The sequence below is a fragment of the Astyanax mexicanus genome, chromosome 20 (assembly GCF_023375975.1).
Source record: "Astyanax mexicanus isolate ESR-SI-001 chromosome 20, AstMex3_surface, whole genome shotgun sequence".
NCBI classification, from domain to species: Eukaryota; Metazoa; Chordata; class Actinopteri; order Characiformes; family Acestrorhamphidae; genus Astyanax; species Astyanax mexicanus.
In genome coordinates, this window is record NC_064427.1 from 26,093,209 (window position 1) to 26,109,639 (window position 16,431).

At 37.2% G+C, this 16,431-nt stretch overlaps 1 protein-coding gene across 14 annotated transcripts in view; it reads left to right on the forward strand.

Annotated features, from left to right (window-relative positions):
- The window catches only part of ppip5k2 (diphosphoinositol pentakisphosphate kinase 2), a 43,993-nt gene that overhangs the window by 13,124 nt on the left and 14,438 nt on the right, over nucleotides 1–16,431 (forward strand). For 8 of the 14 annotated variants that reach the window (XM_049468506.1, XM_049468505.1, XM_049468507.1 and 5 more), the window contains 19 exons: nucleotides 135–236; nucleotides 1,591–1,752; nucleotides 2,243–2,364; nucleotides 3,919–4,020; nucleotides 4,254–4,340; nucleotides 4,524–4,599; nucleotides 5,129–5,238; nucleotides 5,338–5,423; nucleotides 5,543–5,668; nucleotides 6,180–6,301; nucleotides 7,682–7,864; nucleotides 8,303–8,444; nucleotides 9,094–9,317; nucleotides 9,466–9,593; nucleotides 11,402–11,516; nucleotides 12,581–12,688; nucleotides 12,816–12,932; nucleotides 13,522–13,695; nucleotides 16,110–16,283. In XM_049468506.1, coding sequence (XP_049324463.1) covers nucleotides 135–236; nucleotides 1,591–1,752; nucleotides 2,243–2,364; nucleotides 3,919–4,020; nucleotides 4,254–4,340; nucleotides 4,524–4,599; nucleotides 5,129–5,238; nucleotides 5,338–5,423; nucleotides 5,543–5,668; nucleotides 6,180–6,301; nucleotides 7,682–7,864; nucleotides 8,303–8,444; nucleotides 9,094–9,317; nucleotides 9,466–9,593; nucleotides 11,402–11,516; nucleotides 12,581–12,688; nucleotides 12,816–12,932; nucleotides 13,522–13,695; nucleotides 16,110–16,283 — 2,460 coding nt within the window. Of the gene's footprint in view, nucleotides 1–134; nucleotides 237–1,590; nucleotides 1,753–2,242; nucleotides 2,365–3,918; nucleotides 4,021–4,253; nucleotides 4,341–4,523; nucleotides 4,600–5,128; nucleotides 5,239–5,337; nucleotides 5,424–5,542; nucleotides 5,669–6,179; nucleotides 6,302–7,681; nucleotides 7,865–8,302; nucleotides 8,445–9,093; nucleotides 9,318–9,465; nucleotides 9,594–11,401; nucleotides 11,517–12,580; nucleotides 12,689–12,815; nucleotides 12,933–13,521; nucleotides 13,696–15,907; nucleotides 15,950–16,109; nucleotides 16,284–16,431 lie in introns of all 14 variants that reach the window. The other 6 variants (XM_049468513.1, XM_049468515.1, XM_049468517.1 and 3 more) reach the window with 3 other exon arrangements.

Here is a 16,431-nt window from a genome sequence, read left to right on the forward strand (position 1 = left end):
TTTTAAGCACAACATGTCTATTTTTTTCTTTTTTGTTCTTTTCAACACACATTCTTGTTTATTGTAAATGTAGTCTCTCACCCTTATTTACTTAATGGCTCATTTTGTCTAATTACTGCCTCTGTCTCTTACAGATTGGCAGCAGGAGTAGTGTCTATTCTCCTGAGAGTAATGTCCGGAAAACAGGTTCCTACATATACGAGGAGTTTATGCCTACAGACGGGACTGATGTCAAGGTATTAAATTCTGTATTTTTCTTTGTCAGTTTGTTGGGGGTATTAAGGGCTGGGTGCTGAGCTGGGTTGACAGAGCTAAAGAGATTGTCAGTATTCCCAGTGTGTCTGGAATCAAGTTACCGCAGATTTGTAGCACTTGGAATAGAACAATAGCACTGGGATCGTGAAGTATGCCCTTGTAAAGGGCTGCCTTGTCAAGCCAATTTTCTGTCTAGGTATACCCAGTGTGCACATGCATTTGTTGAACATCAGGGCGCGCGCATGTGTATGTGTGTGAGAGAGAGTTAATTTTAATTTTAATAAATTATTGATTGAAAAGTCATTGCACCACCACATAAACCTGTTGTCATGCTTAGGTGTGCTGAAATAGTAGTGATGGTAATAATAATAATTAAGATAATGATTGTTAATAGTGGTAGTAATGATAATAATTATAGTAATTGTTATATAATTGCGGAAATTGCTATAGGTCAAGTAAGCATCAACGTGGCACTAGTTTGTGGAAGGTAGCCACACACACACACACACACATACATACACAGTCATCCCAGAAGTCGTGATATAGCAGTATGTTCAGTGTTACTTCAGGGACCTGTACAAATTCTTACAAAGGTGTTATTGAGAGACCTGATAGTGGCTGGCATGTTCCATTTCGGACAATTTAACATTCCTCAATCCAAAGTTTTTGCAGGCGTGCCAACAATACGTCATAGAAGGCATTACTACCCACAGTGGACAGTGCAGTGTGTGGTAATGATCAGGGCCGACAGCATTTGGCTAAAAATGTCACAGCATAAAGACAAGAGACTGTGGCAAGAAACCTCTTTTAGACATATTTAATACAGGAGGTACTTTGTTGATCCTGACTTTGTTGGTTGGCTGTTTTCCTTCGTTATTTAAACAGATATTTAGTCAAATTACTTTGAACCCCAAAATGTATGGAAGCAGTAGGGCTTCAGTAATTAATTAAAAAATCAGAGTTTGATTTAATATAATAGACAATATAATAATTACAATTCATTGCATTTTTCAATACAGCAAAACTGACTAACTGAAAATATGAAATGTTCTTTTACATGCTCACACTTGGCTAATTTTCTTTTGTAATATTTTAGTTCTAGTAATGTTCAGGAGTGGGCATTTTTGGTACTGGAGTGCTGCAAATTTCTGTGCTTTTAATGCTCAAGCTGACCTTATATAACTCTACTGTTAACTGCCAGATTTGCCAGATTTAGTTGCTTTGTTACAGCAGGAAATCAAAAAACTGATCAGGAACCCAGCACTCCAGGGCTGGAATCACCTACCCCTGCTCTAGTGTGTGTATTTATACTGTACCTGTGTGTGTGTATCTCAGGTGTATACTGTGGGACCAGACTATGCACACGCAGAGGCCCGTAAGTCCCCTGCTTTGGATGGAAAGGTGGAACGAGACAGTGAGGGGAAAGAGGTTCGCTACCCTGTGATTCTCAACGCCAGAGAGAAGCTAATAGCCTGGAAAGTCTGCTTGGCCTTTAAGGTAAATGTAAGGAGTGTAACTAACTGCACTCATTTTAGAGCAGCTGAGCTCTTTAAAAAATGTTTAAGCTTATTACTGAGTCATTATCGAGCTGAGCTCAATCAAATCTTACTCTTAGCAGAGCATGAGTGCGGGATGAGTCATAGCACGTCTCACGCTTACATTGTTTATCAAAGAACAAATGTGTCACAGCAATAAATAACTGCAGTGCAATGAAAAGTATTTTTGCTTGATGTTATTGTTGTGCCCAGAGGTGTTTTATCACATGATGATTTGGCAGTTTACCACTGGAAAGCACTTTATTGTAAGATTCAGCACAAATTGTGACACATCCACAACTTTATGGTTTAAAGGTTTTTAGAAGGTAATGCCTTCGACTTTCAGTGACGAGACCTTCACTTGTCCCCCACCCCTATGGGTAAATGTTGGATGGGATTTTATAAACAGAGAAGTGCTTAATCTGTTGTTGCTCTGCTTTCTTTACTGACAGCAAACAGTGTGTGGGTTTGACCTCCTGCGTGCCAACGGTCAGTCATATGTCTGTGATGTGAATGGCTTCAGCTTTGTGAAGAATTCGATGAAGTATTACGATGACTGTGCAAAAATACTGGGGTAAGTAAAAATATGTTGAAGTGGAACTGGGAGATAACTGTAAAAAATAGATATTTTTAATATTTGAGTGTTTTTCAATTAAATTAATTAAAAGTAAGTTTTCATTTTTTTCAAGTTTTTTTGTTGTTGCTGTGTCAAAATAATAAACAGCTCAATTTAATCAATAATGCGAACTATAATAATAAAAATAAAACACAATGAAACTAAAGTTTAATTTAAGCAAAGAAGGTATCAGTTATTTACAGGTTTCGTAACAGAAGCACGCTCTGTTGAGATCCATCTAGCAGGTTCTTTATGTAAAAATAACATTATACCAGTAGCCAAATCAACTGAATTAGTTTGAATTAACCACCCAGCACCATGTTTTAGAAATGCATATTATGGTAAAAAGTTATTTTCTTAATGATTCCTAGATGATGAGATGATTTTTCCAGTCCGGTCACATGAGAGCAGCACCTCAGTGGGGGATGTTTTTCCCTCACAGACCCTTGTAATCATGTAGATTCTTGATTGGATTATACATAATAAAGCACAGGGTGGGGGAGGGAGTGCCTGGGTTTCCTTCTCTCTCTCTCTCTCTCTCTCCCTCTCTCTCTTTCTCTCTCCCTCTCACTCTCTCCTGTTTTCCCTCTTGACCTCTCTCTCTCTACATGGCAAAAAATCTAAGTTATAATTATGTTTCAATTAAATCATGGGGTGCCAATCTTCCAAAGCTGCTAAACTTCTTAAGCTTTCTAATCTTAAATCAGTGGGAGGTTGAACTTTTATTTTATTAAGTTTCTGCTTTCCACCATATTAACCATATAAAAAAGGAAAAGTATTTTTCATTTGTAACACGTGTAACATTTGACACGGTTGACCCGTAATTATTCCCGCAGGAAATAAATAAATAAAAAATTAAATAAAATAAATAGATATAAAAGTAAATAATATTAAATTCCATTCAAAAACCTCATGCAGAATTCCAGAACTATTCAGAAAACTATTATCTAGACTAGTAACAAAGACAACACGGGATGGTACATGCTGAGAAACAGGACATATTAGATGATATTCAAACACTCTTGTTATTGTAGTAGTTGAAGCTTTGGATGCAGGATAACTGGGACCAATTATTATAGCTAAACATCTGTGCCATATAATTTGTGAAATGAGGTGTTTGGTGTACTCCAGGTCAGCAGTGGTGAGTATCTACTGACAGTGGTTTGATGTGGAATAAATTACAAATTGGCAGGAGCTCATCTTGGAGTTTTTGAGGACATCTGATCCGATCTGAACCAACAGAAGGAATACTGAGAATCACATCCCTGAAAAAGCTATTTCTGTTTGATAACAAGATTCTGCTGTGACTAACAATTCAATCTATTCTGGCATTATATTATCATATTGTAAGTAGCCTGTGCACCTCTAATCTAACCTAAACCCACCCAAATAACAGCTGGATTGTTATACAATGTTAATCTCAAAAGACCTCATTTCCCCTGCACAGGATTAATCAGTGACACTATTATACTGGAGCAAAAGGATTTGTAACGTTGCCTTTTTTGCCCTCAGGAACATTGTGATGAGAGAACTGGCTCCTCAGTTCCAGATTCCGTGGTCCATCCCTTTGGAAGCAGAGGATATCCCCATAGTTCCCACCACTTCAGGGACAATGTATGTTCTTCATACTCATACTAAATACTACAGAATACTTAATTATAGCAGTAATAGTAACAATAAAAAAAAACAGTGCTACAATAACAATGCAGTCAAAACAGCATACGAAATACAAGAAATTCATTTATGTTTACAATGCTGAGCTTGCCGGGAGATTACATTCTCCTGTTTTTTTTTATTATTTAAACATTCATCGCCTTTCTCTCACCTCTCTGTGTGATGTTTGATAGGATGGAGCTGAGATGTGTGATTGCTGTGATTCGACATGGCGATAGAACCCCCAAGCAGAAGATGAAAATGGAGGTTCGACATCAAAGGTACTGATTTTACCTCAGTGTGGTTTGTGTTGAACCGCCATGTTAGGTTTATGTTGCCAGAGGCACTCTTCAGGGCTCTTATGATTGATGCTTAGCCTAGAATTTAGAGAAAACTGCTGCATCAGAATTGCAGGGAACTGGACAGAGGCACGACAGTCCATAATTTGTCTTTTTCTTTTTCAGGTTTTTTGATCTCTTTGGAAAATACGAAGGGTACAAAAGCGGAAAGCTAAAACTGAAAAAGCCAAAGCAACTTCAAGTAAATAAATAAAAAAAGACTTTCTTTTTTTTCTAAATATATGCATTATATTTCACATATATACAGCTCTGGAAAAAAAAATAGAGCACTTATCAATTATGAGTTTCTTTGATTTTACCAAATTGAAAACCTCTTGAATATAATCAAGCTGAACTGCTTGACTTTTTGCACCGGGAGTGGCATAAAGTTTTCAAAAGCAGTGTGTAAGACTGGTGGAGGAGAACATGCCAAGATGCATGAAAACCATGATTAAAAACCAGGGTTATTCCACCAATTATTGATTTCTGAACTCTTAAAACTTTATAAATATAAACTTTATTATTTTTTTGCATTATTTGAAGGCTGAAATTTCTGCTTTTTTTTTATTTCAGCCATTTCTATTTTTTTGCAAATAAATGCTCTAATTGACAGTATTTTTATTTGGAATTTGAGACAAATTGTGGTCTCTTAATTTTTCAGAGCTGTATATGTTATGTTTCACATACATGTCAGAGATAAAATTTAAAGTATTATTTTTCTCTTTTAACAGGAAGTTTTAGACACTGCCAGACAACTGTTGGTTGAACTCGGGCAAAATAACGATACGGAAATTGAAGAAAGCAAAGCCAAACTTGAACAGCTAAAAACGGTCCTTGAAATGTGAGTAGAGCCCTATTCAATATGTGTATGGAAATCAATGTATTATTTAATGATTAATGATTAATATTCACATATTCTACGTCTTGTGTCCTGTTTCAGGTATGGACATTTTTCAGGTATCAATCGCAAGGTACAACTAACATATCTCCCCCATGGTTGCCCAAAAACATCAAGTGAAGAGGAAGGTAAAAGCTTTGTGTGAACATATACTGTATATATGTTGTAATGTGGAACAGTCTGTAGTCCACTTGATTGTGATTGTGTTGAATTTCAGTAGTTTAAGAGGCTTTGTTCATTCTTGCAGATGTGCGGAGGGATGACCCGTCTCTGTTGCTGGTACTGAAGTGGGGTGGGGAATTGACTCCTGCAGGCAGGGTTCAGGCAGAGGAGCTGGGCCGAGCGTTTAGGTGCATGTACCCTGGAGGACAAGGTACAGCCCCTCAGACAGCATAGATTGTTTCTCTTTTACTTCTCCTCAAATCCGAGACTATTTAGTCTTAGTGTTTTTCCCTTCTTTTTTTCAAAGGCTTTGCAGTGAAGTAGTTGTGAAACAAGGCCAATTCTGGGTGTAAGCCTAGTACTAGCATTTTGCACTAGTCATTATTCAAGGTGGTCTGATGAATCAGATCTTGGTAAATTTTCAGATGTTTAAACACTGGCAAATACCTTGTTGCCACAGTCTAAGAGTACATGGGTTTAACAGAGACCGTCAGTCTTCAGGGTAGAAAATACCCTTTTTTTTATAGATATGGATAGTTTTGCTTTGCAATCTGAATATTTACATATTTATTTATTCATATGTGTATTTACAAACAAGAATAAACGAGAATAAACGTGTACAGGCAAGGCTAAATTAGGTTATTTTTTAGAGTTTAAACAAGTAATCCTATATTTTTTTACATTATTCTTGCTTTATCAAAAAATGATATATTTTATTACAGGCGATTATGCTGGCTTTCCTGGTTGTGGCCTGTTGCGTCTTCACAGCACGTATCGGCATGACCTGAAGATCTACGCTTCCGACGAGGGCCGCGTTCAGATGACTGCTGCTGCTTTTGCTAAGGTGCTGTTCACTAGTAATTAGTAACCTGAGCTTTTTTTTTTTTTTTTTTTTTTTTGCAGATCCTTGTTAAAAGATGTAACTTAATCAGTTACTCTTTACCTGCCCCTGTGATGCACAAACACAGTTAAAAATATATATTTTTCAGTGTTTATTTTGGTAATGAGATTCAAAAGTGCTAAGCATTTTGTACAAATAGAATATTTTCTGTTTATATATCATGGACGTAGCACGTATAAATTATTACATGAGGTAAAATGGGGCTTCATGCTCACATACATTTGCAGGAAAAAGATCTTAAACTTTGGAATTACCTAGATTGACTTCTAAAAAACTTGTCTCATATTTGTCCTAATTATAGCTGTCAACTAACTGTAGTCAAACTAAACAAATAAAACACAAACAGCCGAACTGTTTGTGTATTGTATTAAACATATGAGTAAATATTTACAGTGCAGGCTAAAAGAAGTAAGTGAACGTACTTGGCAAAAGGAGTTTCAATTCAGAAAATTAGATTTGGGGCTTTCTCAGATGCTTGTCCAACTACACTAAAAATATTAAACTGGGTCATTTCAAGTCATTTGGGGGCCCGAACAAAATGTATGGATAACTCCTCTTCATGATTACTGAAGTTTTATATTTTGCCGACTGCATGAACCACAAATCTGTCTGGCTGGCTATTGTCAGCGACTAGAGTGAGGGGCCCCCTTGATGGGGGGAGGTGGGTGGTCCGATAAAAGTGTTGTGGGATTTTTCTGCATTGACCATCACAGAATTTAAAGGAGCGCTCATACAGTTTGTCATTACTTTCAATTCATAATCAGTCACTGTCAGCTCGGGGTCCTGGGCAATTGATTGGTTTGCGTGGTTTGTTGCAACGGTTCTGATATAAAGGCACAAAAACCTGGTTGCATTTCTGTTTTTTTAAAGAAGATTCATTGCTATGAACCTTGATGCAAACTTACTAAAGAAACCATGTAGTTGTATGTAGAGAATTGCAAAGCCAACAAAGGCAACAAAAGCATTACTAAAGATATTTTTTGATAATTTGAAGTTTGATCATGGCGTTACTGTTTCGCTGCATTTTTAAGTGCTGTACACCTAAAGCATATTGCAGTTACACTGCAGTCCAATGATGAGTTTGCATAATAATCTGCATATTAAACTAAATGTTAATTTTAGATACTCTGTGTGCACTGGGACTGTATCAAGGCACATTTTGTATCGCCTCTTCTTTTGTACGTCTAATCCTGAGGCAGAATCGTAAGAATTCTGTTAGCATGTACAGTCTTTCTTGATTTAAAAGCTCAGTATCTTCATATTTATGTGGAAAATAAAGGTTGCTATTTTTTATATATACTGTATGTATTGGTACATTTTCAGGGTCTACTGGCGCTGGAGGGCGAGCTGACCCCTATCCTAGTGCAGATGGTGAAGAGTGCCAACATGAACGGTCTGCTGGACAGCGACAGTGACTCTCTCAACAGCTGCCAGCAGAAAGTCAAAGCTCGGCTACACGACATCCTGCAGAAGGACAGAGACTTTGCCTCGGAGGACTATGAGAAGGTAATTCACTGCACATCTCAAGGAGTTTTCAGGCAGAAAACCCATTGAGCAAATTAGTCAAAGCTCAGGGAGACCTTAAATAACACCTAATTATTAGAACATTGTGACAATTGCACTGGAATTCATTTTAAGCTTTTGGTTTTAAAGAAAGAAAGTTTCAAGGCTTACCATATTTTGTTAAAGCTACTGGCTTATTTTTATTTCAAAGTTGAAAACAGGATTAATAGAAATAACTATTTATTTTGACCATTTTTAGTTGATTATATAATGATGAAAAATCCTTCCGAGCATAACATTCTTTTACAGAACTGCGTGTTCTCAGCTATTAAAAAGAGAGTGAAAAGATGCCGTCTCCTCCTCCTTTTTCTTCTGTAAATATACTAAAAAAAAACTAATAACTTTCTCATTGATGTTGCATGAATTCCTCTCTGTGGATAGCTGGCTCCAACTACGAGTACATCACTGGTGAAGTCTATGCAGATGATCAAGAACCCAGTGAAGACATGTGATAAGGTGTATTCCCTTATCCAGAATTTAACCCTACAGATTAGGCAGAGGATGGAGGACCCCAAATCAGCAGGTATTCTGTCTAAACAGATTTTCTTCTATTGGAAAAAAGCATGAATATTATGTTGTTTTTAATTTAGTACTTGTCTTTAAAATTATTTTGTTGCCTTTAGTTCTACAGGGAATTGTTTATATAAAGTCTAAGGTGCCATTCATTCTTGTGCGAAAAAAAAAATCAAATGTGGTGAAATTAGTATTACCCCTCACACAATCTGGCCGAACAGTCCAGAGTTGAAAAGGTGCTGATATCTTGAAAATCTCTGGACAAGTATGGAAAATGAAGACTATTATATGGAAAATATATGTTTTAAAAACTAGTGGTAACATGTCCAGGCTGTTTCTGAGAGGGCTACACAAAATGCTGTGTATGATTGGTGACTGAACTCATGGGTAAATGTAAATTCAATAATGCAAAATGTATATTGTTTGCATAATTTATTTACTGAAATGTCACAAATTATTTTAATTCTTTTTTACAGAGCAGTCTGGAAATAAAGGTGTGAATAAAAAATATGGAATTTTGAAATTTCAGATGTGTAGGAACCCAACAATGATGTTGATTAATGTGTTTTGTCTCTATTAATTATTAAATTAATTAGATTCAAAGTCAGTGTAGTCCTTCTCCATATTGTGCTCAAGTGCTTTTACTCTTTCTTCCTCAGATATCCAGCTTTACCACAGCGAGACTCTGGAGTTGATGCTGCGCCGCTGGTCCAAACTGGAGAAAGACTTCAAGATGAAGAATGGCCGTTACAATATCAGCAAGATCCCAGACATCTACGACTGCATTAAGTATGATGTGCAGCACAACAGCTCGCTCAAGCTGGACAACACCATGGAGATCTACCGCCTTTCCAAAGCTCTGGCCGACATAGTCATTCCACAAGTAAGATTAATGTGACATGCACACTGTGTACAGTGGAAGCTGATGTCTAGCAAATGCCTCCCTCTGTTGAAAGAGCCAGTGAGGTCAGATCTGTCTCTCTCTGTAGCAGACAGAATTCTAATAAGTTCTTTTTCATTCTTCTTGACAGGAATACGGGATTTCACAAGCTGAAAAACTAGACATTGCCAAAGGCTACTGCACACCTCTCATTCGCAAAATCCGCTCAGACCTCCAGAGGACACAGGATGATGACACTGTCAACAAGCTTCACCCAGTGTAAGCAACTGCCACAGGCCTGTCCTGTCCTTCATTTATCTGCCTGGTATCTTGTAGGGCAGGAGTACCGTTTTATGTTTATTTTTTTTGACTATAAGGTGCACCGGATTATAAAGTGCACTATCAATGAACATCTATTTTCTGGTCTATTTTCATACATAAAGCGCACCAGATTATAAGGCACGGGTTAACAGCATAGTCAGTTGCGGTTAGCAGTGCTAGCCAGCACTGGTTTTTACCACTACCCAGCTGCGGTTAGCAGTGCTAGCCAGCTGTGGTTAGCTAACTCCCTTATGCTCTGTAATTCATCGAAGTGTCATTACTGCTCCATACAACCTCACCGGTACAATTCATACATAAGGTGCACTGTCGATTTTTGGAAAATGAAAGAATTTTAGGTGCGCCTTATAGTCCGAAAAAGTTAGATTACAAATCTGAAACCCATTTCATACCAGAAGCAGCACATCAGAACTATTCTGAGGCTCTTGCTATTAATACTGAATTCTGCACAATCATCACAATGTGAAAGCTTGACCTGCATTTTATCATGTACACAACAAGGAAAACTACGGTGGCCGAGAAAGCCCAACGCAGTGCAAATTGAAAAGCGCTGCAAAAGCACAAAACACATCCATCAAAATTACAACACAGGCGCAGCAAATAGAAAAACGCGCTGCAACTAGAAAAACGCGCTGCAAATAGAAAAACGCGCTGCAAATAGAACCACAACACAACGGAAGTGAGTCACAACACAACGGAATTTTCCCGGGGGACCTTAAAAGATACTGTACCAGCTAAGCTGCGTCTTCAGTAACGTCTCGGACTTCACTATGTGTACAAAGGACAATAAGTGGCAAACAAGGCGTTTTGTGAAGCAGAACTTTTAATAATATGCACACAACCGTGGTAATCACAGGTAATAAACATAACTTACTTTTCAGAAGCTTGTTTGCCACTTATTGTCCTTTGTATACAGCTGGTACAGCATCTTTTAAGGTCCCCCGGGAAAATTCCGTTGTGTTGTGACTCACTTCCGTTGTGTTGTGGTTCTATTTGCAGCGCGTTTTTCTTTTTGCTGCGCCTGTGTTGTAATTTTGATGGATGTGTTTTGTGCTTTTGCAGCGCTTTTCAATTTGCACTGCGCTGGGCTTTCTCGGCCACCGTAGAAAACACCTTTTTGTTGTAGAATTAAAAGAAATACTTACTTTTTGACTTTAACAGCTGAAGATATGCTTTCTATGCACTTTCTTTTATAAAGTTGTCTTTGCACAATAACCTTTTTGCATCATAATTTGTTTTTTTTGCAATGTCACGAGTTTACACTCTTGCAGTGAGGCTGCTATAGTTTAAAATGTAGCTGTTTGTTAATGTGTTTATTGACCCTTTAGATTGTACAGTTAGCAAGAGTACTTCATTCTGTATTGTTTCTGCATAGAAACGGATAGATGTCAAAAATAAACCCCAAAGCGTCTTTTGTGCTGCACACACGTGTTATTGCTGCAGTGTTGCATGATGCACTTGGCTTCTGTAAAAGGCTATACTGATTAATATAGAAGCGTATTGAATATGGTTACCACGGCAGAAGAAATGGGCTTAAAACACCTAAAACCTAAATTTTTACATGTTCTTGTGAAAAGGACTAACTTCCTTGATCAGGTGTGTGAGAAACTCTGCAGGTTGGTGGGTTTTCAGGACTAGGCAAGAGGGTTAGCTGTGGTTTATAAGGAGTGTTTAAGAAATGCTTTCTTCAGACAAACAAAATGTCAGGATATTTTGTCTAGAAGGTGTTTTTTGTGTTCTGTGTGCAGATACTCCAGAGGTGTCATGTCTCCAGAACGCCATGTGCGCACCAGGCTTTACTTCACAAGCGAGAGTCATGTGCACTCTCTCCTCTCCATCCTGCGCTATGGAGCCCTCTGTGATGTAGGCACTAATCACATACATATTGATTCCAAAAACTATTAAAGCTACAGGTGTGGATTCCCAAAAGGTTTTTAGCATTAAGATGATTCTTAGATGGTTGAGTGAGCTTCATACTGAGCACTCTCTTTCCATATTAGGATGTTCTTAATGCTAAGATGCTTTAGGGAATCTGGTCCAGATTAAGTTTTTTTAGACACAGGAAATTGTCTAGTCTGTGCTCTTGACCGATTATTGTGTGTACAGTTTGTGCTAGACTGGTAACATTTTTTTTGGTGGACAATATACTGTCTAAGAAATAATTGTGATAAACGATATTCCTGTTTTTTGACACTGATATATAATTACGGTCATTCTTTGAATGTGACCTTTGACCTTAGTCTTTGGAATTTGGGTTTTGAATGCAAAATTATTTTAATATTAGGGGTGGCCAGTATTATTTTTTTATATGGTGATAAATATTGTTATAATTCTACATGCTATACTTCTCTGAGCATATATGTATTGTCACTGCTTAAGAAACACATTTCTGTATAGAGAGTATATAATAATTCCTATTTAACAGGTTTAGGGAGAGCATATTCAGAATAAATATTACTGTACTAAAAATTAAACAGTATTTTGAACTATAATGTGATGATATATATGTTGCATTTAGTGCTTTTTGACTGCATGTCAAAATTGTTAAAATAGCAGAAATGTCTTTAAATATTGTAATATAATATTTTTCCCATATTGTCTAGCCCCTCTTATTATCATACATATATAAAACTACTGCTTTAAACAAAGTAACCATCCTGGTTACAGGTTAATAGCTCTCACTACTGAGGACAGATGTATTATAGTTATTGAGATATATGTTGTTACAAAAGTCAAAATTTGACATAATTATTACAAAAGCTGTTCAATACTTACTTAGAGGACACAAATTCTATTTTTGTATAAAAAAACTGTTGAAAAAGCAGCAGGAGTTTAGACTTTAACATATTGTTTTACTTTTTAATTCAGATAAATATAGCAATATGAAATATAGTGTGTTCTAATTGGGATGTTTGAATCATCTATAGGAGACCAAAGATGAGCAGTGGAAGAGAGCCATGGACTACCTAAAAGTTGTCAGTGAGCTGAACTACATGACTCAGATTGTGATCATGCTGTATGAGGACCCTAACAAGGTAAAGCCATGCAGTCCATCTGTTCCTGTGGGCTGACATCAGGAACGTGTCTTTTGTTGGGGAGTGCACTGGGATGATTGGGTTAGGTGATTGTACATTTTGGCTAATAGTGGCTTTGTGATTTTAGGATCCCTCATCAGAGGAGCGTTTTCATGTGGAGCTGCATTTCAGCCCTGGAGCAAAAGGCTGTGAGGAGGACAAAAACCTGCCGTCAGGATTTGGCTACAGACCAGCATCCAGAGAGGTTAGAGATGTTTGGCTGGCTGGCTGGCTCTCTGGCGCTCTCTCTCACTCTCTTATATACCCTGAGTTGTGTAGCGCTGTTTATTGATATAATTAAAGGTCTCATTCTATTGTTTTTTTATTCGTTTTAAAATGTCTAGTTGTGGTCTCTAGTATGAATAAATGCATTCTGAGTCGTGAGTGCTCAGGTGTTTCTAATTAGAATTAGAGGTCTCTGAAGAAAGACAGGATTTGCCCCCTACTCCCCGCGGACCCCCCTCCCCCGCACCGCGCGGCCGCACGGACCCACGGACCCAAAATCAAAATATTCAGATACTTCGATATATTATTTTTTCTGACAAATGTTCTTATGCAGGGTCTGACCAAAAAAAAAAAAAATGTGCCAAAATTAGCACTGGGAGAACTAGCTGTTGGAATTAGACATTTTGTCATGCTATGCATGCTTTCTACAATCATTTTCTGACTGCATAAAAGTGGCAGCTGTAGTTCCTGCTGACTATTAGACAATAAACTAAAAACAAAAAAAATGATATATATTTGTTAGTTCTCCATTGATAATTAATACAAATGAATTTAAAACACTCTTTCAGAACGAGGGCTCCAAGAAAAAGTCCCAGAATGACAGTGATGAGGAGACCAGCAGCAGCTTGAAGAGGGATGAGCCAGACCGAGCCCTTGTGATGTTCCGTCCAATGGTGTCCGACCCCATCTACATTCACAGGAAGTCCCCTCTCCCCCGCTCCAAAAAGATTGGCTCTGTAGAAGTAAGTGGCAGTTGTGTAGTTTTAGTGCTGTGACTAAAACCTTTCTGTTCTTTGTACAAAATCTGCACAGTTTGATCTCTGGTCTGTACAGAAGAAATATATTGTCTTTTTTATTGTGTTTTTTTTCCTTCATTAATTATTGACTGCAAATAATAGTAAATTTAGCCATCACAATAGCCTCTGTACTTGAATTGATTTAAGGTAAAGTCCCAAATATTTTGAGGATTTTTTTAATTAATAAATTGCATGTAATGGAGAGATTATTTAAGCCATTTTATTTTTTTACACTAGTATATAGTTAAACATTACTTTTTGGAAACTTTCTTGTGTTGAAAGGGTTTCATTTAAAATGCACGTAAGCTTTAATTGTGTTTTAGATACTGTGTATTTTATTTGGTGTATTTTGTAATGTACACCGTTGTCAACTGTGTATACATGCATATTTGGTATCCCTGATGCTTAATACAGTTAGATTTATAACTTCAACGAAACATTAAGAAGTATAAGGATTTCTTGCAATGATTATTGCTGTTTTACTATGCTACTGTACTAATTTTGCTGCACTGTGATAACTTTCTTTCACAAAAAAAATTCACACATTTTCTGTACAACCAACTAATTGGTTGTATTTTTTTTTATCTGTTTTTTGGTGTGAAGTCATTTTTACATCACACTAATACACTAAATACACCCCCGCCTGCAGCCCCAACAAAAGAACAGAGCAAATCATTAGTGGTTTTCCTGTCTACATTTTGTTGTGATTGTATCAGTGGTTTATTGGGGGTAAAATCCAGACAGATCAGACCATATGTGTAGAATAGTGTAGCCAGTACTGCCCGGCTGATCCCCATCTAATCGTTGCATTCAGCTACATTAAGTTGCTCCTATTGTCCCTACAGCTTGTCTTGTCCCTGTAGATAAGTACTGCCAAAAGAATAGGGCTTAGATAGGAGTAATAAATGATAAATGTGAACCTGTAGGAACTAGGAGTGGGCAAGAGGAGTGTAAAGCCCCTAGCATTAATTCCATCGTAAAACAGTGGAATTGTGTTTTCTGGAATGAGATGCTCTATGAAGTTTGTATTGTGTGGGTCAGATAGTTTGGGATGAGGTAAGGTGATAATCATCCAGCATCCTGACCTCATGAATGCTCTTGTTGCTAAAAAAACATAAATAACATTGAATGAGCAAGTGTCCCAATACTTTTGTCATGGTATTTAAGTTTTATTGACTGGACGTCAATATTGCGTTTGTTTGCTGTACGATTTATTTCTAGATATACTATACATATTAGCTGAAGTTCATGGTTTTATTCTTGGCTAGGATATTATTCATATTATTAATTAAATAGGGATGAGCATAGTCTTGGGAGAAAGAATTCATGCAGCAGGTGTTTCATACCTGTTTACAGTGGACAGTGTGTATGCAGGTTTTTTAATTCAGCCAAACAGAAGCACATTTGATCAAACATTTGAGGACTTATCATATGATTTTACATGTAGCTTCAGGTAGGGGTGTGCCAAATCGTATCTTACACAATAATATTGCAATTTATTTTAATATCATTATCTCAGGTGTACCCAGAAATATTGTGATATTATTGTAGGGCCATATGGGCCATCAGGGTACAACTTTTTTGCTGTTTGTAGCAAAAGTAAAAATCAGTTCTTAAGTAAAGTAAAAACACTGTTCTTATTTCACATGAAATATCTACTAGAGACAGATTATATCTGTCCAATGTCATTTAATTTACTTAAATCCTCTGTGTATATATAGATTCTATTATTAGTATCACGACATATTGGACCATTGAGTTCTGTTACAATCTGGTGAAAATGTCAATTAGGGGTGTGCCATATCATATTGTATGCAATAATATCTCCAAATAAAATTTTATATTAATTTTGCAGTAGCGCCTTCTTAAAATTATTATTATTATATATATATATTTTTTTTAATTGAATGTTATCACCAAGAACATGATTATTGCAAAAATATCCTGAAATGTTGGGATATACACCTAGCATCAGGTGTGCTGTTGGTTGTTGAGAATGAAAACCTGCAGCCACACTGGTACAGTGTGGAGAGGTTTGACACCACTGTCATAGGGGAATTAGTGTAAAAGGCGGCAAATGCGATGTTTGAAATCTCACGATTATTTGGCAAAATGCAATTCTATTTATTATTTTATTTATTTTTGTTGTCTTCTTTAGTCCCCATTGCAGCCAGACTTAATCAAGACCTCTGCTGGCAAAGTATGACCATAAATGTTTTGTTTTTGATTTTTTGTTACTTATTTTTTGTGTTTTCCTCCTTAAACAAAGGGGCCACCTTGTGAATGTTGATGGGACACGTAGCTGGACTGTTGTTAATGTTGCATGACTGTGCTGTTTCTGCCCCCTCTCTCACTTCCAGGAAGAAAGCCCCCTGAGTGTGTCTAGCCCTGAGTCAATTGGTACCTGGATACATTACACCTGTGGTGTTGGTACTGGGCGTCGAAGACGCAGATCAGGGGACCAAATAACTTCCTCCCCTGTCTCCCCCAAATCACTGGCTTTCACATCCAGTATTTTTGGCTCATGGCAACAGGTTTTTACAAATTTAATTCATTCTTCACAACCGCTAACTCCTTGTTCATGCGCACCCAAGAAACCTGACGGCAGTCAGCAAGGACACCTAATCAGCAGATCAATCAAAAGAGAGTACTCCATTTTTTTTATCAGCTTTTGTTTCATTT